At 43.6% G+C, this 27,886-nt stretch overlaps 1 protein-coding gene across 18 annotated transcripts in view; it reads right to left on the minus strand.

The window, feature by feature from the left end:
• Pard3 (par-3 family cell polarity regulator) overlaps positions 1-27,886 on the minus strand; it is a 559,894-nt gene that overhangs the window by 112,286 nt on the left and 419,722 nt on the right. For 17 of the 18 annotated variants that reach the window (XM_052726921.1, XM_052726930.1, XM_052726931.1 and 14 more), the window contains one exon: positions 25,673-25,909. The exons of the other annotated variant lie outside the window; for it this stretch is intronic. In XM_052726921.1, coding sequence (XP_052582881.1) covers positions 25,673-25,909 — 237 coding nt within the window. The remainder of the gene's footprint in view (positions 1-25,672; positions 25,910-27,886) is intronic. 18 annotated transcript variants of the gene reach the window in all.

Consider the following 27,886-nt stretch of genomic DNA (forward strand, 5'->3'; position numbering starts at 1 on the left):
ATGAATTTGGCTTATGAATACTGACATCTTTCAACCCACAAATCAGTATGTAACACTGCATCAAAATAGAAGTAAATGAGGAAGAAGGGGCTGCTGCCAACAGGCGAATCCAGACACCCGAACAAAGACACTTAATTTAATAACGAAGCCACTCCACTGCACTCCCCCTCGACCATGGCTTATTACAATAAATGCATATTCAGATGCTTCCCGAGATGCCTCCCTTCTCTTTCAGTTCAAAACAATGCCTCTCTAATCCAATACAATTCTTTTCACTCTGCCTTTCAGCGAGCGGCTTTCCCGATTTCTAATCAAAGCTGTTGATAACTGGCTTTGGCAACAGAATGTAAAATCCCAAATGAGTCATTAAAGCCATAAATGTGTTCCTTCTCAGAACCCAGAGTGCATTTCAGAGCCTAACACATTCAGGCTCAACAAGGCTCTCCCGGGTTTAAATTTGGTCAGGGTCCTCCCTAGTTAATGAAGGATGGCCAGGCTTTTCTGTCGCCTTTTTAAAAAGCCAGTTCCACTTGGACAATACAAAGGTCAGGAGGGCTGAATAACTCCCCTATCCCAACCTGCTCCCCAAGCCAGAGCCCAGGACAAAGAAGCCGGAAGCCAGCAATGGTTTCTGACTGCAGAAGACACAGAAGGGAAAACACATAGAAAAGGCGGATTAAAAAAATTATATATATAAGAAAACAGCTTAAACACAAGAAAATAGCTTTTAAAAAAGCTATGCAATGCTGAAAGCTTTAATTTTTTTCTCTGAGAAACAGTGGTAAGGGAAGAGACGGTCTCTTTACATGTATTTGTAGCTTGTTTATTTTTTATTTGTGTATGCACACTCAAACACACACACACACACACACACACACACACACACACACACACACACAGTCATGGGTGTCTTCTTTAATCATGCTCCACAGGGTCTCTCACTGAGCCTCAGGCTTTAAGATTAGGCTCTGTTGGCTAGCCAGTAAGACCCAGGAGTCCTTGTAGCTCTGCTTCCCCAGAGATAGGACTACAGGTTCACACCACCATGACTAAGTGTGGTGGCTTGAAAGAAAATGGCCCCCAAAGGAGTAGCACTATTAGGTGGTGTGGCTTTGTTGGAGTAGGTATAGCCTTGTTGGAGGAGGAAGTATGTCACTATGGAGGCGGGCTTTGAGGTCTTATATATGCTCAAGACACCATCCAGTGGGACAGTCCACTTCCTGTTGCCTGCAAGATGTAGGACTCTCAGCTACTGCTTCAACACCATGTCTACCTCCATGCTGCCATATCCCACCATGATGATAATAGACTAAACTTCCGAAACTGTAAGCTGCTACCTCAATTAAATGTTTTCCTTTATAAGAGTTGCTGTGGTCATGGTATCTCTTCACAGCAATGGAAACCCTAACTAAGACACTAAAACTATACCAAAAATGTTCACAATTTTTATTTTGGGGTTAGGTGATTTATCCCTTTTCTATTTTGTACAAAATGTATTATTGCACTACTAAGACAATTTTTTTAATGTTGGTCAAAAGAATTATATTAATGTATGCTGGAGCTGGGGAGACGGCTCAGTGAATAAATGTTCACTGCACAAGCATGAGAATCTGCTATTAAATCCATAGCACCCATGTCAGTAGCTGGTCATGGTGGCACATGTCTGTAGTTTCAGCACTGGGGCAGAAAAGACAGGAGGACCTGTGGAGCTAACTGACAAGCTCCAGGTTGAGTGAGAGACCCTGTCACAAAAGATTAAGTAGAGAGGAACTGTCATTCCTGATGCTGACCTTTGGTTCTCACAAGCTAACTCCCACATGTACACACACACACACACACACACACACACACACACACACACACACACACACACTCTAATTCAGTAGTCATGGTTTCCAGAAATTCTACATAAATTATCAAAAGAGAAGTTTCTAGAAGGTAAAAGAGTTAATAGTAAATCTTATACTGACAGCCTTTGTATATTTTTATTATTACTTTTATTTCTTTTTGTGTGTGTTAGTGTGTCTGTATGTGCATATATGTGTGTGGAGGTCAGATGACAACTTGAGGGTGTTAGTTTGCTCCTTCCATCACATGGATCCTGGAAATGAACTCAAGTCATCAGGTCTGGCAGCAAGCACCACTACCCACTGATCCTACTTGCCGGCTCCAGAGCTTCTTAATCCACCAGACCATCTCTCTGGCCCCACACACTGCCAATGAAGAAAGAGATCTGGAGAAAGAGGTGCTTTAAAAACAGAAAGTAGGAATCCCTGAGAGGAGAGGCTTGTTTTGCTTTCTCATGGGAACACCTCAGTAGCAAACTCAGTCATGTGCTAACCCCAGCCCCAGAGCATAATTCTCTGAGGGTCAGTAAGTAAATCATGCTATAACACCAGTGCAGAGGCAGGAACCAGACAACACAGGACAGGAAGAGGAGCAGGTAGGTCACATCTGCACATGTATACTTATTGTGCATCAATGGGATGTGCCACAGATGAAGGCTGGGGCATCAGATGGCCAAGGGCAATAAAATAAAAAGGACTGGGGTTCAAGAGGGAAAAGGATTTGATCCTGACACGAGAGGAAGCTGCTTCACACCTAGATATCACAGCCAGAGCATCCTAACTGGGTTCTCAGTCCAAGCAATGGTAGGTCCTGCCACATGAAGGAAATCTGGTGCCCAGAAGAGCCAGCCTCACTGGATGGATGGATACACTCCATCCTAACCAGCATCTCCAAGCACTAATGCTGTATGTGTGGCTCAAATCAACTTCATAAGTTTATGATTCTTTAATAATTACTTATTACTTTAAATTTTAAAAAAGTAACAGTTACATATTCAAATCACAGGAGCTCTTCACTTTTGTTGGCCTTTTAGACCTCTCTCTTTATAGCTAAGTGTGGTACACCTAAAGTGTCTTTGAAAAATTCTTTTCAAAGTCCATGGGAGATCCTTAACTGGGTATAGTTTATAACAGAAACATCCAAACCCAGGGCTGGAAATAAAGCTCTGCTGGTAGAGAGCTTGTCTACCACACATGAAGCCTGCCTTGATTCCCAATATGGCATAAGCCTGACAGAGTGGGGCACATCTGTAATCCCAGGAGGATCAGAAGGTCAAGGTCATTCTCAGCTATATATCTAGTTTGAGGACAATTTGGAATAGATGAGATCCTGTCTCAGAAAACAAAACAAAACAATGTCTAAAGTTGGTGTGTCACAGACATAGAGGTAAATTCATGCCATGCATTCCAGAGGTCCTGGAAAAGGACAGTATAATTATCTGATTTGGATAATCACCAGAGGGACCATATCTGGCCCAGGAGGGAGGGGAGCTTGAAGCATCTTTCGGACATGGGCATATAACTTGATCAGTATATCTTCCTTTTCAAACTGGCAATAGAGGAATAATTATCTCTCTTTATGAATTTGTACAAAAGGCTATTGATAACTAGGGGACTTGTTCAAGGCTTCAGGCAGAGAGCCACTAGCTCCCATGTCCCAAAGAAATGCCAGGCCACACAAATAGTGGCAACCACAGTCACCTTCATCTATACCTCCCAGCCCCGCCCTACCCTTGTAACATTAGAAGCTGCAAGGTGGGCTCCTCCTAGCTCCAAAATGGCCACAATCTATGATTCTGGATATAGTTTATGAACATCAAATTTAATAAAACCCAGTAGTTCATCAATACAAAAGCAGGGGGATACACGTCAAACTGTCTTTGCTCCTGACCTGATATTCTCAGAAGGCATGCACATTCAAAGGAATTTGCAGAAGTAATTCTCCCTCTGCAGCCACGCCGAAAGAAACAGGAAAATATGTTTGCATTTCTATCTTGTTAATTCCCGTTACATTGGTGTTACTAATAACATCAAACATTTAAAATTTGTGTTACACACAGAGCCAATTATAATTATCTAGTGAGAAAACAATTTTATATTGGAAATCTAAAAATAATCTATTTTATCACCGCAACAGATCACGCACATTATGAAATAAATTCATTCACCAATTAACATTAGCAGTAGCTCCTGGACCAGTTGCCCACATTTGAAATGTTCTCAGTAGCTGGCATCCACATAAGACTCAGAAAGCAGAAACCACCATTAGACACGTGCACCATGTGTCGATTACACTGTCTGGTGTGCTGTGATTGGACATTACTTCATTTTCTTCACGCTCTACCTAGGCCAGCAGTTTATTTAGATTAAATTTCGTTCCCAATAATCTCCAAGAGGTAGTCTAAAATTTCATGCTGTTTTAAAACAGAATGTTTATCTAAGGAACTATCTTACACACTGAATTCTGATCTATTTATTATAAGAATTTGATTTTAATCATAACGTCTCTACCCTCATCTCTTCAGGAATTCCTCAGAAGCATGTACATTCCAACGCTTCTGTAGAAGCAGATTCTGTCATGACGGCTTACCCTGCACCGGAATTAGATGCATTTACAATTCCAGAAGTAGCCACCACTCCATGTTCTACTTACAATATCCCCTTTATCCCACAAAATCCCTATCCTGCCCATTTGTATATAGTTATCTCGTTTTACAGAGGGAAAACACACTTGGTGCCTATGATAGTTAAATCTTTATTGTCAACTTGACGAGATTTAGAATCACCATGGAAACAAAGCTCTGGGCATGTCTGTGAGGGATTATCTAAATTAGGTGAACTGAAGTGGGATGATCCACTATAAATGTGGGCAGTATCATCAGTATCATTCTTATAGGCTTGGTCCAGACTGAAGAAACAGCAGTGAATGAGCTGTGTATAGCAATCATCTCTCTCTGCTTCCTGGCTGCAGAGCCCGCACATCCAGCTGCCTCAAGTCCCTTCCACCGTGTGCTCTGACTTTCCCACTGTGATGAACCACACCTTCACACTGCCAGCCAATCAAATCCCTCCTTCCTTAAGTTACTTTAGTCGCAGCAACAAGAAGAGTCTCTAACACAGTGTCCCAAGTTCACATGGTGCTTCAGTGTGAATAGCAGGGAACTCTTGTGTCCCTGTATCAGTCCCCGTGCATGGCTAATCAATTAAAGTTCTTAATTGATAACCATGCTAATAAACCTTAATATTTGTTTCTCCTGCACCTGAAGAGGATATTATAGCCCAGTGACAGGGTACTCCTTCACACAACATTTAATTACCAGTGCTTCTGCTTAGAATTTGAAACTAATTGGAATACGACTTTGTTTAGTATAAACAGATAGCTCAAAAGAAGCTGATTAAGGGATAATGTGTTTCTTACTTAGGAAATATTTCAAGGAAATCAGCAAAATGTTATGTCTAGTTAAACAGAGTACCCAGCAGAGCCTGATCATCTGCACAGGAAGAGGGAGGAGGAGAAAATAGGAATCTTTCATGGTCCCCAAAATAACCTGCACTGTTTCCTTTTGATATCTGGACTTGAAACCACTGGTGTCAAGAGGAAGATGTGTCAGACCCCTTCCTCTAATACCTGTGTGCCCATCATCATAATGTAGTTTCTGTTTGTTTGTTTGTTTAAGACAGGGTTTGACGTAGCCCAGGATGGCTTAGAACTGCCGCTCTTCCTACCTCCACATCTCATCTGCTAGGATTACATACATGTTCTGCCATGTTGGGTTAATGTGGGCCTAGGGACTGAACCTCAGGCTACATGCATGCTAGGCAAGGACTCTACCTACTGAGCCACATCCTCAGCCCCAATCCCTTCTGAATTTGGCACTTTTTTAGGAAAAGTCATGGCAAGCATCACACTATAACAATGGGTCATCAAGTGATCTATTCGGGTTCATTTCATAACCCACAGTCTTGAAAAGGAACGTCTCTACTTGCTGGGGTCACATTTCATAAAAAGGATCTTTAAGAAGCAAACCGTCATTTAAAATGTTATTTTTTCCATTCATCTTTATACACCAACCTTCAAGTTCTTACAAATGTTCAAAAGACTCTGAAGGATCAGAGGGGTCCAGGCTTGCCTATACCCTCATCTCTTTGAGACGAGCTTTTTTCTTTCCTCGAAGGAAACTCACCATTTACATTGCTCCTTAGGTCAGAGACTGCATTCCAGGAGCAAATGAGTCCTAAAGTCAGCCCTTAAGAAACACCTGAGGATTTCCCAACACCACTGAGGAAAAAACAGGAAAATTCAAGTTTGTACAAGAGAGGGGTTGAAAACCGTTAAATCATTCGGTACAGATAGCCAGGGACAATCAGAAGAAACACCAACAGCTCTGGATCCACAGAAGAGGACAGACTGGTTATCAATGTGCAGACAGGGGCACTGGAGGCCTGAGACTTCACCCAGCTGGAAGACAAGCCTACAGCGGAGCCCTTCACACTAGCAAGGGGCAGGAAAACTCTCAACATAGTCGGAGGCAGCAAACAGCCTGGACTGAGAGACTTGAGGAGAACTGAGTCTACAAGGTTCACTAGATAAGAATGCCATGATGGAGAGAATGGATTGGCCTCTGGAGCCTGTGTGTTTGCTATCCACCTAGCTAGACTCAAGAAGGTAGTGCTGACAGGTCTGTTTGAGCAGGCTCACAGCTGGCCAAGAGCAGCACGGAAACACACGCTACTACTATATTATGTCAGATAAGGGAGAGGCAATCGAGGCAAAATTCACAGAGAAATAGCACAGAATCTGTGAAACTTCCTAACTAGGCAGAGGGTAAAGAAGGAGAAGGAAAGGTGAGGAGACGGGGGATGCCGGAAAGAACCAAGTGAGAGGGTATGGGAGCAGCCATAGTCACAGTAATAAAGAACACCAGAGATGATGTCCTTCTGAATCTGTGATCTGTCAGGGCACCCTGAGAGTTACACTGGAAGTCAGGTCTGCAGCTTGCAATGGGTCATCTGCTCCAGAGGGTTTCAGCTGGATTTGAGTGAGAGGGAGAAGACAGAGGAGAGTCGGCACTGTAGAGCTGTGGTATGAAGGAGACAAACCAACCTCCAAAAGGTGAGTCAGCAATCAAGGCTAGGGAGAGCATAAAAGGGCCAGGGGGAAGAGGATGCTGAAGGGTGAATGCGGACACAGAAAGGACGGTCTCCTGAGGGCAGATTTGGCAAAAGCCTTAAAAAGTAGAGGGGGACTGAAACCATTTTCAAGGGGGAAATATGAGTAGAATGAAGTAAACAGATGAAAGGCGTCTTTGGCAGAAAACCGCTCAGAATGTTTTAAGAAATTACCATGTCTGGCAGTAAGAGAATAAAGTGATCCAGAATTAACTTTTCAGTGTAGACAACTAGAGAACCAAAGAAAACATAGGAACCAACTACTTTTCAAAACTTGGAGAGCCAAAAAACTATTTCCTCTGGAACTAAAGGAAGTATGAGGCCCATCTGGCCATGGCTGAGGGTTCCAGTCTGGAGGTCTCTCCCACTCTGAAGCACAAAGAGAGGACCTAAGACCCCATGAAGGGCTGTACCCTAAACTTGGGGGGGAGGGCAAAGGTGGTCATGGGATTGCAGAGGAACCACCAGAGGTACCACATCAAGAGAACACCGCAAAAAGCCTTGTGAGCTCACTTCAGTTCCCATCAACTAACCTGGGATTGAGTAAGCGAACCCCACAAGCTCAGGCAGAGGCAGCTTTGGGGAGCAGTGGGCAAAGCCCAACCGCTGCACACACTGTCTGCCTACGGCTCGTCCAGGCAACCAATGTGCAATGACTGATGGACGATCAGCTGCCCTTCATCCCTTAAGATGGGTGTTTATATTACCAAGAGCTTGGAAAATGGACCCATTCAAGATAAAACATTTTGCTAACAACTTTCATGGTTCACTGGCAGGGAAAAGAAGGCTTATTAGCTTGGCTCTTCAGATATGGCTTTGTCCATATGGCAAAACACATACCAGATTTTTAAAAAGTCAATCAAACCATTCTGGCCCAGCTATTAAAATAAACAGCATGGTCAATAAAACTGGTTGTGTTATTTAAGTCCGTCTGTTGTTCTCCCGGAAGACTGGAAGAGCGCTGTTACCATCAGAAATGCTGTCTGTACTTCTCTTTCAGCCCGCTAGCTTCCAGAGTGATCACAATGTGTGCTTAGAAAGACCAGATTTTCCAAATATAAAAAGCAGGACACAGCTGACATATGGTCCGACAATGGGGCAAGGAAGGGAAAATAGAGACGATTACAGCGAGGCCGAGAGAGGTCAAGAACTCGCCACACATCCACAACGGGCAGAGCTGGACCCGAATCCAAAGCCACCCCTGACAGAGCTCACACCTTGCTGTTCTGAAAGCAGGAAAGGCAGACAGAGGGGGTCACAGGGATAAAGGCCCAGCCCAACAAAGGACATTTTTATATGCTGCCTTACAGCTTCTTCCAGGAATCCCAAACATCATCACAAGAATAAAATTATTACAACATACATAGTCATCCAAAGCAAGTCACACTAGCTCTAATGTGATAAGAATGAAGCATTTGTTTTACAGAAAGCACAGCCACTAAATGAACCATCCTCTTCATTCTAAGTAGCTATTTGTACATCTGCTGATAGCTCTTTAATTTTGTATGTTGTGTGCGTGTGTGTGCGTGTGTGTGTGTGTGTGTGTGTGTGTGTGCGCGCGCACGCGCGTGCGCGCGTGTGCAGGTGTGCATGATCTTGTGGGCATTCATGTGGAGGCCAGAGGTTAATCTTAGACACTCTCTGCCTTGTTTTCTAAGATCCACCTACCTCTGCCTCCTGAGTACTAGGATTAAAAGTAATTTTTAAGACATACTTCTGGAACAGAAATCTGAATACAGGGAGACCAGTATTCAGTTTTCTGGGAATTAATAAAAAGATCCATATACCAAAATTTAAGTTGTTTATACTTCATTACATTCATTGAATGAAATATATATATATATACATACATATAATTGTATATATTTCACATATATAAAGTTTAATTAAGCTTATACTTCATTTCAGAACAGCATGCAATTTTTACTTAGCATCATGACTGCTACAATCAGCAGTTGATAATCTGTGCTTTACACAAAACAGTTAGCACGGCTGTAAAGACATGGGCATTTCCCAGTCAGTCTGGCAGGAATGGAAAGCTCAGGTGTTGACCTATTTACTTTCTGGTTCTCACTGTCAGCGTTAGTCAGCCAGAACCCCAGTCTACCCTGTGTGGTTCTCCACTTTAGATGGGTTGCTCCCAGCAAGCCTGAGACATTACTTTCCATGTGCTTTTTATAAAGTGCTGGAAATCTGGGGCTTTAGGCAGTTTCTGTAGATTCTGCCTGGTCCAGATGTCCTGTCCCTGTTTCCGGTAGCACTGCTCACACAGTCAGCTGACTCCGGAAGAGGGTTCCACTCTGTACAGACATCGGCACTCTGAAGTCCATCTCTCAGCTTCCCTTTGTCACCACAGTTCTCTGTAGGTGGCAGCATGGCTGCTCCAGCCTGGGTAGGCATGGGCAAGCTAGCTGCTCATGAAACCAGGCACATGTGCAGGTAGAGGTCTCAGAGTGCCACACACAAGACACTCCGTTCTTCTCCACTGATGGCGAAGTCCAAACACGATTCCCTAGACTTTTGTGAACAAAGACTCAGCCTTGACTCTCAAGATATGTGAAACAGAAAATTCACACATTATCAGCCATTCAGATGATGAACAGAAACTGCCAGCACACACACACGCGCACACACACACACACACACACACACACAGAGAGAGAGAGAGAGAGAGAGAGAGAGAGAGAGAGAGAGAGAGAGAGAGAGAGAGAGAGAACATCTAGAATTCTTAGCTTAAGGTACAGTAAGTACAGATTTTTTTTTAAAGTATGCTCAATTAGTGGCCTGTGAATGTTGGAAACATCTTAATGGCAACTCCGAGATGAAAGTCCACAGTACAGAACGAGGCAAAGAGGGAGCGAAAATGCTCTCTGCAGTCACAATGAATCAAAGCCCACAAGGAAGCCTGCAAGCCAGCAGGTTCTAATGAAATATTAAGGCAAATGATTATTGATGAAAAATGAATAAGCCTTTTTGATTTCAGAAACCTTTAAATCACACCTAGCTAATTAAAACAACCCAAATCCATTAATTTAGTCCTTGACGGGTGTTTAGCCTGTTCTGGGTCTAATTTAGAAGGCGTGAAGGCAGCTGAACCCACACAAGTGAACAAAGTGTGGCAGTAAAGATACAGGAGAATGCAGTGTGGCCTTCTCATGTGTCATGTCCAAGCTGGAACCCCTCCTGTTTATCAGAAAAAATATCAACAATAGGTTATTACCTACTTATTAACACTCAATGTTATTTCAAGTTATTATAATACAATGACCACAAGGAATTTATAACACTGCTGTTGTGTGATTTTGTGGCACTTTTTAGTTAGTTGTATTGTAGAGCTGCCACTCAACTCCACACTTCCAGGAAAGACGCAGAGAAGAGAATGGAGGAAGCCTTGCAAGTGGCAGCGAACCTGCCCAGCCCAGCCTGCAGCCTTTACGAGCATCCTCTAACACCAGAACCCTGTGCACCTGAGCCTCCTGCTTTGGAAATTAATTGTAGGCTATTCGAGTTCCCGACTATACCTAATTACTGCAGATTATGTTGCTTCCTAATTACAGAGATCAATCAAACGTCCACAGCAATGAGTATTCAACGCTGGTACACTGGGTACAGAGCAGCAGATATCAATTGTCTTCTCGGCAAAACTCAAAGCAGAGAAATCTAAAACAAGCATTTACACAAGAAAGATGTTTAAAATATGCAAAGGGCCATCATCTATCACACAGACAGAAACAATCAACACAGCCAATGAATTTGCTTCTAAATGTCCTTAGAAATCAAGAATGAAGGTGCTGTGCTGCTGGTGGCGACCGTGGCGGGTGTCCAATAACCTTAATAGACAGTTTTCCATCACTGTGACTCAAAGTCTGAGAGAATCCATTTATGGTTCATCTCAGTACATGATATGAAAGGTTCATCTCAGTACATGATATGAAACCTTGGCCCTGTGCTCTGGACTTGTGAGCACACCATGGTTTAGTTCATGGCATTCTGGAAGAAGGGAGAGAAAGGAAGTGTATGCAATTAACCTAACTTCCTCCAGTCCCCAATGTCGCCACAGGCTGATGAGCACACCTGTACCACAAGGCTTATGGGAGACAGTCTGGAGACAAACTACAGTTCTTCTTATGAGCCGGGCACTATTCAAGGATGTGAACTCAGAACCTGTGACATATGCTGTATCACACGCTAAACAGCACTGCATCCAACCACTTTCCAATTAAATAAGCTCCACAAAGCCAACAAGGATCACAGACCTAACTCCTAACCAGCAATAGGGTTTTGCTATGTTGTACAGACTGATTTCCAAGTCAGGAGCTCTAAAGACCCTCCTGTCTCAGCCTCATGAGCAGCTGAGGTTGCAGGCGCATACAAAAAGTGTCTCGACTGGTTAAAATGTCTCTATTTCTAAAACAGGCCCTTTGTAGTTTTATAGAGAGATACACTACAGAAACTGGTCATTGCTATACTAAGAAATCTTTTATTTAGTGAGTGAGTGAGAAAGAGAGAGAGAGAGAGAGAATGTGTGTGTGTGTGTGTGTGTGTGTGTGTGTGTGTGTGTGTGTGTGTGTACCACAATGGGCAAGTGGAGGGTGAAGGACAACTTGAGGAAGTCAGTTCTCTTTTTTTAGCATGGGGGTCCTGGTAATCTACATCATCAGTCTTGGCTGAAAGTGCTTTGAACTGAAAAGCCATCTCACTGACCTTCATTTCTTAATTTATACAAACATACATGAATGCCAATATACCAGAGCTTGGAATACTACAGTGAACAAAACAGACACCCCCCCAACCCCCCACCCCACCCCGCTTTAAATGCAACTTAATTCACATTGAAGACAGATGATAAAACCTTAGAAGTACATCACATGCATGGTATGATGTCAAAACACGAGCAGCCAATATAATGTAGGGAAGGTGAACAAGGGATGGGCCAGCACACAGTTGGAAATCATTTGCATTTCCTGGGACACTGCCTGCTGGCTTTGCTTGCCCACCCCCAACGCTGCTGTGGCCACAGAGATGGTCCCTCACAGACAGTAAATCATGTTCCAGGTGAATGCTCTAGAGAAAGGTGCATTCTGTGTCAAAACCCCTGGGGGGCCTTTCTCAAGGGCTGAGTTCTGTGATCCCAGAATTTAAAGGCCACCAGCTTGTCACCGGCACTAACTTCATCTCCCTGGCCACTTCACCAGCTGCCTTTCTGATGACTGTGAGCCATGGAGGCTTTCAAATAGAATTCCACAGAGAAAACTTCTGGTTCATATGGTCACAATGAGCAAGGATGGGAAGAATCCAGAAAGGAGCAAGAGGAACATCTGTCCGCAAGAAGCACACTCCGGTGGCTGCACATGCTGACCCCTACAGTGCTGAGGAGATGGAGGACTGGCTTCCATGTGTGTCAGGCCTGGATCTTCCCATGGCAGTGAGGTTTATTAGTGTCTGCAGAAAGCGGCAACCTTAATTTTATCACGATTTCTGCTCTTTGGGAAAAGCACAGCCTCTTGCAACCCATGAGCATATATGTGTGTGTGGCACTAGAAGTCCCTTGACTTTTAAAGGTTTTCAAGAATGCACAAGATATGAAAGTCAGGAAGAGATACTCTCACGGAAGAGTTGTAAAGAAAGTCCCAGGAAACAACCAGAGAGGCATCTACCCGTCCAAAAGCTCACATCAGTCACAAACAGGGCAGGGTGTTGGATATCAAACCTGTCCATCAACAAGGTTAACACTACTGTGAGATCCAAGCTGCCTTTCTCTAAAATAAAAGCTGGAAATATGAAGGAAGGAGGGAGGAGGAAAAGATGAAAGACACAATTAAAAAAAAAAGTCAAAAGGGTTTGTTGGGCTCAGCTGGAGAGCTGCTTGCCAGACCTGAGTTCAGATCCCCAGCACCCACACAAAATCTGGGTGTGGTGGAGGGGATCAAATGTCTAGTTCTGGGAAAGTGGGGACAGGAGGATCCCTGGATCTCACTAGCCAGCCAGCCTAGCTACATCAGCAAGGGGACAGTTTGGATGAGTGTTATCCAAGGGCCACAAATTAGAAGGCTTAGCCTCCAGCCCACAATGCTGGAAGGTGCTGGAACCTTTCAGGGGAGGGTCTGCTCACTGGGACTTTGTCACAGAAGGTGACACCAAGACAACCTTAGTCCCTTCTATTGCTCCACACCCAGGTATGAGGTGAGTGGTGTAGTTATCCCTGCCCTCCTGAGATGAGGTGACAGCCTCCCACAGAGACCTAGAAGCACTGGGCTCCCCAACCAGTGTGAAGCTTCAAAAACCAAGACCCAAATTAACCTTTTCTCTTTTTAGGCCTAGGATCTCAGTTTATCTTTCAGAGACACAGAAAGCTGATACACATCAGGAAGAACTGAACTTTGCATTTTAATTAAGTGCCTCCCCATCAAAACTCAGCCCCACTCCCATATACAGAAGAGCTCTCACCTGCTGATGCAGCCCAGGCATTCCACCCTCTTAGAAAGTCAGGCTTCTGCCACCGGATCAAGCGCTTAGTGTCCTATCTCATATCAGCACACTGAGCCCTGGGGTCCAACTTGATACCCAGTGAGAAAGAAGAAATTAGAAGGCACTCTGGGTACACGAAGAAATAAAAAGAGAAAGGCCAAACCTGTTGTGGAATATTACTTTAACTATGTAAAGGTGTGTTACATTTGTTTATGCTGCATTTGTTTAACAATGTAAAGATGTGTTGCTTTGCCTGCCTGAGGCACCTGATTGGTCTAATAAAAAGCTGAATGGTCAGTAGCTAGGCAGTAGAGGGACAGGTGGAGCTGGTGGGCAGAGAGACTAAGAGGAGGAATCTAGGCTCCAGAGGAATGAGAGTGAACCAGGGAGAAAGAGAGGGAAATGCCCAGGGCCAGCCAGCCAGGCAGCCACCAGACAGCAAGACATGGAGTAGGACATACTGAATTGAAGAAAGGTAAAAAGCCCCAAGGCAAAACATAGATGAAGAGAAACAGGTTAATACAAGTTTTAAAAAAAAGCTAGCCAGAAACAAGCCTAAACTAAGGCTAAGCATTCATAAGTACTACTAAGTCTCCATGTCATTATTTGGGAGCTGGTTGGTGGCCCAAAAGAAAGCCTGTTACAAAAAACAAATACTGAAGGTTCAGTTGAAAGATACTCTTATAAAATGTGCATTTCTGAGCCAGGATACAAAGCTATTCATTCTAACACTCAAGTCCATTTCATGCAATTTCAAACGCATCCTCAAAAAAAAAAAAATCTCTATTATCTACAGGATATATGAATTATTTAGTTATTTTCAGTTCATACTCATTTCTGTCCACATCACCATCCACAATTATTGGTATCCAGCCAGGACTGAACAACATTAATGAGTAGCCTGGACTTCCAGGAATTGTCAGCTAAGTCCTAGAACGAGGACTTGTTCAAGAGTTGAAGCCTTTTAAGAATCACAGCTTAAATGTGTAGGATAAAGGAAAGAAGGAAACAGAAGGACCATTAGAAACAAGTCTGTCCTCGGCTTTCATTTCTGTTAAAAAGGCATTTTTTAAACTTAGGTTTCCAGTTCCCACCCCCCAACTTCTGCAATCAAGAACTTGAGCCTGGATTTACACTCACCCAGATAAACTCAACTGTGTCAGGAACTGACTACTTTTGTACCATTTGGACTGTTTTACAGTTTGAGTTGCACTTGGTTGTCTTTTTCCTTTTGGTTTTTCTCTAAACTCAGTGAGTATTCACTTCCCAGTGAGGTTACCTGCCTCCCAGCTGGACAGGACCAGCAGATGTCTCTGGTGAGGTCATCAGGAATGCCAGTAAAAGTGATGGAGAAGTGAGAACTTGTGTTCAAGCAAGCCCTAGCCCCTTTGCCTAATATATACCTACGTGTTGATGTGCAGTTAAACGCACAGAGCCATCTGCTGTGAGATAATGTGGGATAATACCCACTATAGCCATCCTTCCCTCCTAAAGGAATCAATTTCTCTGGAGACAACTCTATGATCTTCAGGGATTTTATTTGGGTATCAGTTACTTTTCCCTTTGCTGTGAGTGGGGAAAAAAAGACAAGAGCAGCTTAAAGAAGGAGGGTTTAAGAGTCTACCGTGTGTGGAACCAATGGCAGCAGGAGCCTCAGACATCAGGTCACATTGGACCCACAGTCAGGACGGCAAGGACAATGCTGGTGCTCGGCTGATTTCCTTTAGTGCAGTCTGGCACCTCAGCCCATGGTATGGTGTCAACCACATTCACAGTGGGTCTTCCCTCCCCAATTAATCTCATAAAGATAATTCCTCACAGACATGCCCAAAGACTAGTCCTGTTGAGTTGACAGCCAATAACCATCACAGTAAGGGAACACCTCTGTATCCCCAATAACTCAGTAATACAGTCCATTTAAAGGCTATGTGATTAAAATGGTAATGAAGGCCAGGAGGTGGTGGTACATGCCTTTAATCCCAGCATTCGGGAGGCAGAGCCTGGTGGATCTCTGAGTTCGAGGCCAGCCTGGTCTACAGAGCAAGATCCAGGACAGGCACCAAAGCTACACAGAGAAACCTTGTCTTGAAAAACCACACACACACACACACACACACACACACACACACACACACACACACACACACACACACAAAAGATAATCAAAGTTCTGTTTAACAATATTAATTGTATAAACATGTATTTCTGGGGTTGGACATGTAACTCAGTTGGTTCAGTGCTTATACTATGTACATAGCATGTAAAAGAGCCTGGCTTTGATTGCCCCACCTCATAAACTAGCCAAGGTAGTTAATGAATTCCTATCATGTGGAAGGTGGGGGCAGGAGGTTCAGGAGTTCAAGGTCATCCTTGGCTATATAGCTAGTTTAAGGTCAGCTGGGTCTACATGAAACCCTGTCTCAAAAAAGTAAAGGAACATTTCTGTACACCAACATGCATTCATTCTTTTTAACATTTGAGTCTGTTTAATGTAGTTTCACATGTATCTTCAAATATTTCTATTCATCTGTTGTGTAGCCCTCTAGAAAGTCCATTCCTTTCCACATCTTCATATACACAGCTGGGTGAAAGGATCTATGGATAATTCAGCTATTCCTTGATTATACAAGAAAAACCTCTTTTAAAACCAATTAGTGCTATTATTTCAGATAGACAGAATCAGCCAATGGAGCAAACATGGAAAAGGAGGGAAGGAAGAAGGAAACACAGGGTAATCAGACATCCATGGGAGGACTTAGGGACCCGTGGAAGGGCCCTGGAACATCTGGGTAGTTAATTTAAAAATGGATTATGGATTCAGGGCTCGATAAAGTCTCCCAAGAAGCTGAAAATGCATCTCACCACAGGGCTCCACATAAATCCTCATGAATTTATATTAATAGTAGACTGATATTCCATCCTTATGCAGGAGCAAAAAAGGAAATAACACCAGCCTAAGATCACTAAATACCAATAAGATTGGCACTTAAAGCTACCAGTTTGGACTGTGGAAGGAGTGGGGAAAGAGGGTAGGTAGACTAAAAGAGCGAGATGGCTTATTGTACCAAAGTACATGAAAAGTAGGGTACTAAAATGTGCTAGACACTAAAATAACACACTGTGCCACACAGATGAAGGAGATTTTGGCCACAGTGGCAAAGTCGGCTCATCATCAAAGACCCACAGTTCAGGGCCCTGTGACAAGAAAGACATTAAGACTGAATGAGTACACTCTGCTGGGGGCAATTTACTGATGATTACCAAAGTCTAAAATAGTTTTCATTTAGCCCCGCATTTCTGTAGAATACGTAAGTGTTCCCTGAGGCAGAAATAAATATATAAATAAACAACCCCCCTCAACAAATTGTGGTTTCCAGCAACGTTAATCAACAAAAAGAATTAAAGAGAACGTCTTTAAGATTAGCCATGACCTTATTTATGGCTTCATTACTTCCACAATTTCATTTGCTGGGTTCTTTGTGTCACCTCAGCCTTTATTTTAATTGCAGAATCTCTAACTGTATTAGACAGCTTGGAGAATGGGCGCTGTTCACTTTGTGTTCTGGCTAGTTTTAGGTCGACTTGACACAAGCTAGAGTCCTTTTAGAAGAGGGAGCCACAGTTCAGAAAATTTCCCCACCAGACTGGCCAGTGGATAAGCTCGTGGTGCATTATGTTGACTGATGATTGACGTGGGAGGGTCCAGCTCAATGTGGGCAGGGCCACCCCTGGGCTGGTGGTCCTGGGTGCTATAAGAAAGAGGCTGAGCAAGCCATGGGGTGCAAGCCTGTAGGCAGCACCCCTCCATGACCTCTGCATCAGCTCCTGCCCCCGGGTTCCTAGTCTGACTTGCCTCAGTTACCTGGAAGTGTAAGCCAAATAAACCCTTTCCTCCCCACGTTTCTGTCAGTCATGGTGTTTTATCGCTCCAATAGAAACCCTAACTAGGACACTCTTTCTCACCAACATATAACACGGGCAGAACTTGTAACACCAAAAGCCAAATGGCTCACCTGTGTACCTGGTACAGTTAGGTTTACACTTTCACACTGAACAGGAGTTAGCAAAGAGATGTGAACCAACAGGGCACTGCAGAATATGTAGGAGAGAGCCTGAACTGAGAAGCTGGGGGACCAGATGTCCCGTGTTGAGGCAACAGATTACATCTTAGACACGAGCTATAGAATAATTTCAAGCAAAGGTGAGGCAGAGTCCTATTTTAAGTTCAAAACCCCAAGTAGTGGTTGAAGTGGGGACTTGTCAAGAATAAGACTGGAGACGAGGGGGATGCTGGGAGACTCCTATAGGCCATGGGAGCCGGGCTGTAGAAGAGAAAGAGACTCGGAATTCCTTAGCTTGACAAACTGGTAGGGACCTGTCATGTGCTACAGCCGAAGGGTCCTGTCTCTAGAAGAAGACAGTGGCGACAAGCAGCCTGTTTCTCAGAGTGGGGCCCACTCCACTGAGAAGTGGGGGCGGGGGCCGGTGAACTGCAGCACGGAAGGAACAGGAAGTCAGATGCCGGTATGGCCAGCTTCTTGCTCCCGAGCTGAGGAGGAGGTTGATAGGAGTGATGGAGTTGAGACACTTGCAGAGGCTAGAGCAAAAGGAGCAGCAATGGACATATGGCAGAGGGTACCGACACCTGGCCCACGTCCCATGGGGCACAGGACCACGGTGGTCCCGACAGACTCACTGACAGTTTTTACCCCTTTCTAGAACTACCTTCTCACGTTTCAAGAAAAGCAGACATAAATAATAAGAAGTGAGTGGAAGTAGTATTTGACTTTTTGAATAGCAAACGCGATTTTGTTATATGACCCGACGTTTTCCAAAGGGCACACGTTTAATAACTGCCTGCATCTCAGAAAATTAGTTTTGTACTGTGTCTGCCAGACTTCTTTTTGACTCAACAGGATTCCAGTCTTAGTGGGGAGGGGGGAACAAGTTCATAAAGGTCTTTTCTTTTAAAACTGGCATTTTCCCTTCATGGTAAAATGCATGCAAAAAGCATATGATTATGGTATTTATGCTTCCATTAAGGCGTCCTAGCCAAGCTCAGCAAGTCTAGCCTACTATTTTCCTGCATTTAGATTTGGAACAGCACAGTTCCTGCTTTATTTCAATTCTATTTGAGGACAATGCATTCTTGGTGGCAAATGATTGCATGATGACAGAAAGCAAATGTCCATGAGCTGCCTCCGAGTCCAGGATCTGAATACAAATACAGATTGCACGGTGTCCTCAAGTTAAAAAAAAAAAAAAAGACTGACCGTGACTTCAGCATACCTTTGTTAGGATTCGAAGCACTCTAAACTTCCTACATTGAACTGTGTAACCTGTATGAAAAGAAACCCTGTGTTGTTAAGAAACAATGAATAAAATACAGTAATCATAACAAACGCAAGATAGCCACTTAATAAGATGATTTAATCAAGGTGAACTGTGAATGAAATGAGCTGTGTCCAGTAATGATTATAATTGCTTCACAGCTTTGCTATTAGCAGATGTTAGGGGCTAGCTCATGGTAGCACCCATGTTTTTCTTTTCCATAGCCCAAGTGCATCGTGTTCCCAATATGGATGAGTCAGCTGCACACAAGTCAACTGGGGAATGGATTAAAGCAATGAGTGGGCAGTGCTCAGCCAGACCTATAGGATCAGAATTCCTAGGAGATCAGGATACCTGGGAGAGATTCCTGCAGTGGGGTTCATTTGCTGAGGGTTCCCAGCCCTCCTACCCAGGCAGCTCTGGGAACGGACCCCACATTGAAAAAGAAACCTCTTACACTGTGCTGTGGGGAGATAGGTGGGGTACTCTGGGTTCTCTGCATACTCTACAATTTGAAAACCACTGTTCTAGAACATAGCCTATGTGGCAGCTTGGCATGAGTGCAATGAATTCCTCTGATAATCCGTTTGTAAAGAGGTTTGCTCAGGGGCTGGAGATGTAGCTCATTCGGTAAGGTGCCTGACAAGCATGGCTAAAACCCTGGGCTCTAGTCCCAGCGCTTGCATGAACTGGGCATGGTGGCACATGGCCAACATTTGGAAGGTAGAGGCAGGTGATAATTTCAAAGTCACTGTTGGCTGCCTACTTAGTTTAAGGCCAGCCTGGAATACATGAGATCTTGTCTCAACTTCTCACCTTGCCCTATTTCAAAAAAGGAGAGAGGGCTTTTTCTGGCCTCCATTATGTAGGCTTCAGCCCATAGTCAGTTGCCCATCTGTTTTTGTGGTTGGAAAGGAGAGTACATGATCGTCGGAGTGTATGGTAAACAGCAATTCATACCCGGAGGACAGGAAGCAAAGAGAGCAAGAGACCAAGGTCCCAAGTTCCCTCATGGATACATTCCCAGCCACTTGAGGGCCTTATTGGCTCCCACCTGTTAAAAGTTCTCCCCATTTCTCCACGGCACCATGTACTGGGAACTCTAAACTAAGGGGGCTGAAGGAAATTGTTTAAGCCCCAGACTACAATCAAGTCTCTGACAGTTCCAATCATGGGTCCTGCTGCTAGACCCACCAGGTGCTGTGGGATGGTCTGTATGTCAAATGTGTTGCTGATTGGTCAATGAATAAATCGCTGATTGGCAGTGGCCAGGCAGGAAGTATAGGCGGGACTAACAGAGAGGAGAATTGAGAGAACAGGAAGCTGGGTGGGAGAGACACTACCAGCCGTCATCAGGACAAGGAAGATGTAAAGTACCGGTAAGCCACAAGCCACGTGGCAAGGTATAGATTAATAGAAATGGATTAATTTAAGCTGTAAGAACAGTTAGCAAGAAGCCTGCCACGGCCATACAGTTGTAACCAATATAAGTCTCTGTGTTTACTTGGTCGGGTCTGAATGGCTGTGGGACTGGCGGGTGAGAGATTTGTCCTGACTGTGGGCCAGGCAGGAAAACTTTAGCAACAACCAGGAGCCTGCCTGATGTGGACAGAAACGCCAAGGGTACAGGTGAAGCTTGAGCATCTACTGTTGACAATTCTACAGGCATTCTACTCTCTGTAGAAGCTCAGGAGTTAGGGATCAGTAGGAATTCCATGAAAAGAGAACAATGAAGACTTCCAATGGATTGCATGGGAAAGTACAAAACGAAGATCTTCCAACTCTAAAAGACCCTGACTGAAACTTGTCACCCTTGTCCAACTCATAGATGAGCCAGGGGCACCCAACCTTTAAGCTTCTACTGTTGAAGGAAACACTTTATGACCTGCGCACCCTTGGTTCTGTTTCATTCACTGTTTTCTGTATCCACGTGGGGACACTGTGCTCTCTTTAGAATAAAAGCCCATTTTGTCAACAACAACTGTAATAGAAATTCTGAAATAGTGTTTATGATGCACTGGGTACAGAGCTAAGCACTTGGCAATTGACAGAGCTGGTTTTTGCCAAGCCTCATGAGCAAATGCCACTGACAGCCCATTTCACAGGTGAAGGGAATGAAGCTGAGTGCTCAGCTGATAGCGGAAGAGCACAGAGCCAAACTCTGATGAGCTGGTGTCATAGTTCAAGTTCATGATCTCAACTGCCTCTGATCTTGTAGGAGAATTGTCCAATGAGGTGGAAGTTATTAGGGTTTAAAAGTGTCTTAAACAGCTAAAGAAGATTCTGCTGGCCAATATTCAACTGATAAAATGCAGCATGAATCAGGTAGCCTCAGCACTGGGGAGGTACAGGCAGGAGGGTGAGAAGCTCAAGGTCATCCTTGGCTGTGAGGTGTGGTTGAGGTCAGCCTAGGATAGGTAAGATTCTGTCTTTTAAAAGGAGAAGGAGGAGCAGGGGTGAGGAGCACAGGTAAGTGGGGAGGGAAGGAAGAGGAGAGGAAATGAGGAAAGAGGAGAACAGGGCTTCTCTTTGAGCTCTGTACACAATTCCTTACACCCAACCTAGAGTCTGGTCTCTTGAAACAGAAATCTCTACCCAACAACTTTAGCAACAGACAGATTTTTCCAAGGCAACAAGTAGCCAGGCTGGGCATGTCAGGAAGGGATTGCCACTGTTCAAAGGCTTCCATGTGGCTTTCCCTTTTAGCTTTTTAGGTAAGGCCTACCCTAGAGCACCTATCCAAGATCCTAGCAGAAAACACGAAAACACCAAAGTGCAATCCCAAACAGCTTTATGATTCTGACGTGCTAGGGATGGGATCAAGGGCTTAAGATGTGCAAGGGAGATCCTCCATCACAAGAAACACACACACAAACACACACACACACACACACACACACACACACACAAAATCAGGAAAAACACAGCTCTGCAGGAAGTTCCATCTGCCCAGCTGCTTCCAACATTTACTAGTTAGAACTCTGTCACATAACTCACTAGGAGTTTAAGAACTGAAATGCTTACGTAGGCACTTGCCTATCAGAGTAAAACAAGGATTCATTCCATAATGAAGAGGAGAGAATAGATATTGGTTAGGCAGGCAGCTGGTAGTGTCTTCCAGGGTGCAGAAAAGAATGGGAATATGTCACACATGCTGTATCAGACACAGGGTTCTTGGCCAACCAGAACACACCAGCCAAAGAAGAAGCTACCTTAGACAGGGAAATACAGGACTATGAATCACTGGCCATGCCTAAATCTTCGAAGTCCTTAGTTATACAGAGAATAAATAAGAAGCATACTAACATTATAGTGAATATAAGCCTAATTTTTCATACAGAACACAGATTACGGTCTGCCTACTTAGCATATATCTAATGTGAAAAATCAAAATGTTACCAAGGACAGGAATAAAGAATAGAAGGTGGCACCATGACTATAGCAAGAACTCAGGTACTAGTACATGTGCTGATACAGTTAGGCATGCATGAGAATACTGACAGAATAAACATGCATGAAACTAAACAGTAATAAAGGGAAGGTGACTAAAGCTTGTACACAGGTACAAACTCATCTGTGGACCACTTCAACAGGCATGAATCTATTTCTAAACATAACTCTAGGCATTTGAGAAAGCCACCACACATACAATATGTGGAGCTGGAAAAGTGTGCCCATTGTGACATCAGGTTCATATCTTTTAATGTATTTCCCACCTTGCTTCTACACTTCTGGCTGTGAGATCCATCAAAATGATTGAGCAAAGCGTTCTGCGGACTGCTTATTTTACTGAGCAAAAAAAAAAAAAAAAAAAAAATCTGAGAAGTACACTTCAGATTATCAGTGATGCCTACAATTCCCACAAAATACAGAGATCTGAATAGCAAAGTTTAACAAATACCCATTGCAAATTTTGGTGACATTTAGTCAGTCGACAAGCATCTGTACATTATCCATTAGAGGAAACTTCTAAGTAGTTTTAAGTTCTGTATTTCCATTGGAATGATTACTTTTTTAAGTTCATATAAGCATATTTTAGATCACCTTGCAGGCACATTAAAGTTATTGCCTGAATCTAGCTTTACAAACAGAAAGACACCAAGCAATGCCACTTTCACTATCTCAACTTAATGATAGCAAAAACTGGGTGATGCCATAAATGATATATCAATACTATATACAGTCAAAGATCATGGGCCACAAATTTGCAAAAGCACTGAAGGAGAAATCAGGAGAAAGGGATGGATGAAATGAATGGGCACATGCCTCATAAAAATATCAAAACCAACTCATGCCCACCTGGGCATGGGAATGGCAGGTGTGGACCATCATACCCAGTGTACCTATTGGTTTTGGTTACAATAAAATAAAATGATGAAAAATATTATAGGCCAAATAACACAATTCGCTGAAATGCAATGGATTTGTCATTTGGTTTATATCTAACTTTGTAAAGATTAAAGTTTTATTAAATGTCTAATAGTTTTACACAGGAGCCCAGTCCCATTTTATCTTTATATGTATCTAAGTAACAATTATAATCACAACAATTTACAGCAGTGTGGCAGTAGCAGGAGATCGCCTTTCCCTAGAAAAGGACTTCTACACTACCCAAGTGTGAACAGATTTTCTATAGCTTTCTCTTCAACCACAAAGACAACAGAGTGAGGCCATGATCCCAAGCCAAGTCCATATTCAACGACAGGCAAGAGGAAGGGCTTGACAGGCACAAAGGCCACTTCTAAAGTAGCAACACCACTCGTCATTGATGGATATCTTATTCTCTGCAAAACTAACATTAAAAAGTTTGGCAAGTGTCTGCAATCTTTTGTTTTCCCTGCAAAAATAAATCACAGCCCTGTAGGTAGAGCTGAGAGGCCTTGGAAGAAAGCATTATCAAAGGTGTGGCTCTGAGACTCTGCTCAGTGTGACCCCTCCCTATGAAGCAGACTGTGGGTGGGCATGAGCTGGGTCTGTTTCAGATCTGGGTTAGCAGAGCAGGGCATGGAGACCCCAGGTCTCCCAGATGCTGCAAGCTGGAGTAGGCAGCACTCTGAAGATGCTCCACCCTTTTGAACACTTGCAGAAACCTTCGGGTGAGATGGCTACTCTTGGGGAGCAGCGGGGTGTAAGGCAGCTGTTTGTGGTTAGTGAGACCAGGAGGGTCCTCTCCAACTATCCCTGCCGCAGCCCTTCCTCCAGTTTTCAGATTTGGGAGTTAGTGTGGGAGATATGGAAATGGTAAGCTCTTTTGTCTGCCATTAATAATTCGTAGGCCATCTTTTCCCAGTCCCCCCAGGAGTCACTAGGCAACAGTGCTGGTGTTTTGGTGGCCCTTTCTCTCAAGAAAGTACCTTCAGATGCTACTTAACCTTCTGCAAGCAGCTTCCACAATCACGGCAGAAATGAGGCAAAAAGCTTTTAAAGAAAATGTCACTGCCACTGATGAGAACTTCATTCTTGAGTTCTGACATACACACACGTTAATACACACACGAGCCTTCTGGGGGACACGGGGAACAGGCTGGAGCGACCCTAAGTGTTCATGTCAGAGTATTCCCTCCTCATATTCAATGGTAAATAGGTTTTCTGGGATAATCAGGAAAAATCTAAACTACAGTGGAGGTGCAGGGCCAGAACAATTGCCTTGGGATGCGCTCACCCGGGAGCCATTGTGATTGCTTTTGTTCCTATCTGCTATTTTTAAAAATGTTTCTTTCTGTAATTGCCGGAAGTTGCTATCTGCATTTGCAAGCTTCTGCTACTAATAGCTAGAAGTCAGTGATTAAAACAGGAGCTGTTGCAAAACTGAAGTGAGGAATCATCACCAGAGTCCACTGACTGTGTCCTGCAGAGGACTCGGAACTAAGGCCTGCAGGGCCAGCATCAATTAGGGGATCCTAAAAAATTCAAGTTCTTGAACTCCACCCTCAACCTCCTGCATCTAAACAGTCAGCCAGTGTTTCAAGAAGCCTTTCAGGCAAGCCTAATGCACATAAATGCTTCAGAAACACTGTTTTTAAGTAAAACCATTTATAATTTACAAAGCCCAGCTGCCATAGAGAGCGATAAGCGACGTTTATAACACGATTGGCGTATTGTTTATGACAATAGTGTGCACATGTTTGATATGAAAGGAAATGAGAATTATTCTCTTCAAAGCGAAACTCCATATGGTGTTTGAGTCTATAAAGGGAGGGGTGGGAAAGCTCCATTCAAGATTGTTTCAGCTAAAATCTGAAATATGTATATCGCCATTTGAAGTAAGTATAGCAGCAGTACATAGAGCCTTAATAAGTGTATGTCAGTAATATAGGCTCACAGACTCAGTTAAATAACTAGATAACCATTAAAACACAATTGGCACTTCATTCTGTCTGCTGTACTGATAAACATATCAGACCCCAAGCCTATGGTGCCTAACAAGCCTCTTGTAGAGCAGATGTATTATAGTCCTTATTTACTAATTCTTTCATAGTATAAAATTATGCCACCCCCAAAGTGACCCTTCTAAGTCATAGTCCAAATGAATGCCCCTGCACTTAGTTATCCTATCCAGAAGCCCCTCTAGCAAGACGAGAATGCATTGCTTAAGGTTGAGTTTGACTTTGATCTAAGCTGTAAGCCAGGGGCAGGTCAAGTCCCAAGCGGTATGAAGACCAGGGTGAGCCAGGCTGCAACTGTAAGGAAAGCAATCAAAACGTCTTGCTGTTCTTTCCATTAGCCATTGATTTGTGCCAACTCAATACCTTCAGACACAACAGCATTTTACAGGCAGGTAATAACCAGCATTTCACAATGCCGACAAGCAATCTTGTGCCCGGCATAGACGCAAAGCTATGACTACCAGCACCTACCTGTCCCCAGGTTTGGAGCTCCGTGGTTTCTTCACTTGTGCATACAAAGTGTCCATCAGGTGCCCTTCCCTTGGGCTCTGGGGTCTGGCATTGAGAGCCAAGCAGCCTTCATAGGATGACATGCCCCCATACAGCAACTCATCATCACAGCCAAATGTTCGATGGAAATCTTGGATTTCGGCATAGTCGCGCTCTCGAGCCTGCCGCTCCCTAAATTCTCGAGTTTTGGCTTGAATCCTGTAAAATTGGAACAATGCTGAAGCAGGAGAAATTATTCCTTTTCTACGAAGCGAATATGGGATTCTTCATCAAGCTGTGTTGAGGGATGTACTTTGTTTCATGCAGTTATAGAGCAGGTGTGTTATGAGTGATCATTTACGCACATTTTAGATTCTCATGCAACACTAAACATAACCATTTTGTTCTTGGCAGTATGACTCAGTGATACAGTGAACTCACACTGATTAGCTGACATCAAAAAAATAAATAAATAAAAACAAGGGGTCTCAGAAACAGCTCGGACAGTAAGGTGCCTGCTGCTGAGGACTGAGTTTGAGCCCCAGTATGCACAACAAGCAGGATGGCAGGTACCAGTAACCCCTGAGGAGAGACAGGGTAACCCCTGGGGTCGCTGAGTAGCAAATCGGTGAGCTGCAGTTTCAGTGAAAGACCAGGTAGGGAGTGACAGAAGATGACAGCTAATGGTGACTCCAGCATCTCCATGCACACCCATAAATGTGCATGTGCACATGGTCACACATATAGCCAACTGCTCTTTAGGTTGAATTTGAGTCCAGCGCCATGGGTAGAATGTATTACCTGATATTATAAACCTGGTCAAAAGCCCATGGCTGGCAAGGTCACAGGAGCTACAAGGCAATCTCCAACTTTTGTTTTATTCATTTAACTTGGTGTCAAACTACTTTGTAAATACTTAACACACTCACACTCTACTTGGGCATTACTTCTGATTTTTAAAGACAAAAAGCAATTTTAGAAAGTTACACATACACTATCCGTCTACTACCTGTCACTTAGCTGCATGTATGTGCAGGTCTAATGAACACACACCACTCAAAGAATAGCTACGCAGACCTGAGGATCTGGGGGACTTCAGCATGAGTGTGCTCCCCATTGCATCAACGGCAGGAAAACCTCCCATCAGAAACACTGGTTTTGATTTCAAGTTTTTCAGACAGAATGGAATTCCAGAATGGATCAAAGACAGAAAAGACACCCACACAATCAAATTCTGAAATTAAAAACTGCCTGCATTAAAACTAGAAACAGATCTTAAACAATCATTTTTACTGATTTAAAGATCTTATTAAATTACTTCATACGAAGACCCCCTTCAAATTATATTGATATTAATTTTTGCCCTAATTAAAAAACAACAATTCTCAGTTAAATTTTGATAATTTTTGATGGGGAAGTATTTTCATTACACATTGATGAATTTAATTGCTTATCTAAAAGCAATGGACTCTGGCAAGGAGGTAGGGGAAAGTACCCTTATCCTGGGGATATATGTCTATGAAACTTGAAGGAAAATACTGCAGAGGCTCTCTGAAACATTCAGAATCACCATGCACATACCCAGCAGGTCATCACTGCTTAAACGTAAGTTTGATGTCTTATTATCATCTTTATACTCCAGTTCCATGTTGGTATTTACATATATGTATGGGTGCCCAGAGGAACCAGAGGTATTGTATTTCCGGAGCTGGAGCTACAGGTACAATCTTCGACAACCAACGTGGGTGCTGGAAATTGAACTCAGGACCTCTGAAAGAGCAGTGTTCTCACAGTCACTGAGCCATCTGTCAGCACCGACTCTGGGTGTTTTTAAGACAAAAAGTGATTTGCTAAAGAGCTATGCACCATAAAAATCCATGTGTTTACAGTAGCACTTTTCACAATAGTTTTAATGGGGAATCAACCTAAGTGCTCAAAAATGGATAGATTTATAAAGAAAATGTGGGGTATATATACAAATGAATACTATTCAGCCATGTAAAGAATGGGATTCTATCTGTTAGGGCAGTGTGAATGAGGTCAGAGGGCATCATGCCCAGGGACAGAAGCCAGATGCACAGACAGACATCTCCCAGCAGTGAGTCAAAGGGTAGCTGCCAGAGGCTGGAGCAGGGCTGCGTGGGGGATGGGGAGAGGTTGCAGAGAGGTCAAAGTCACAACCAGGAAGGAAGGTCG

The sequence above is a fragment of the Peromyscus californicus genome, unplaced genomic scaffold, assembly GCF_007827085.1.
Source record: "Peromyscus californicus insignis strain IS unplaced genomic scaffold, ASM782708v3 Scaffold_8__1_contigs__length_139910024, whole genome shotgun sequence".
Classification (NCBI taxonomy): domain Eukaryota; kingdom Metazoa; phylum Chordata; class Mammalia; order Rodentia; family Cricetidae; genus Peromyscus; species Peromyscus californicus.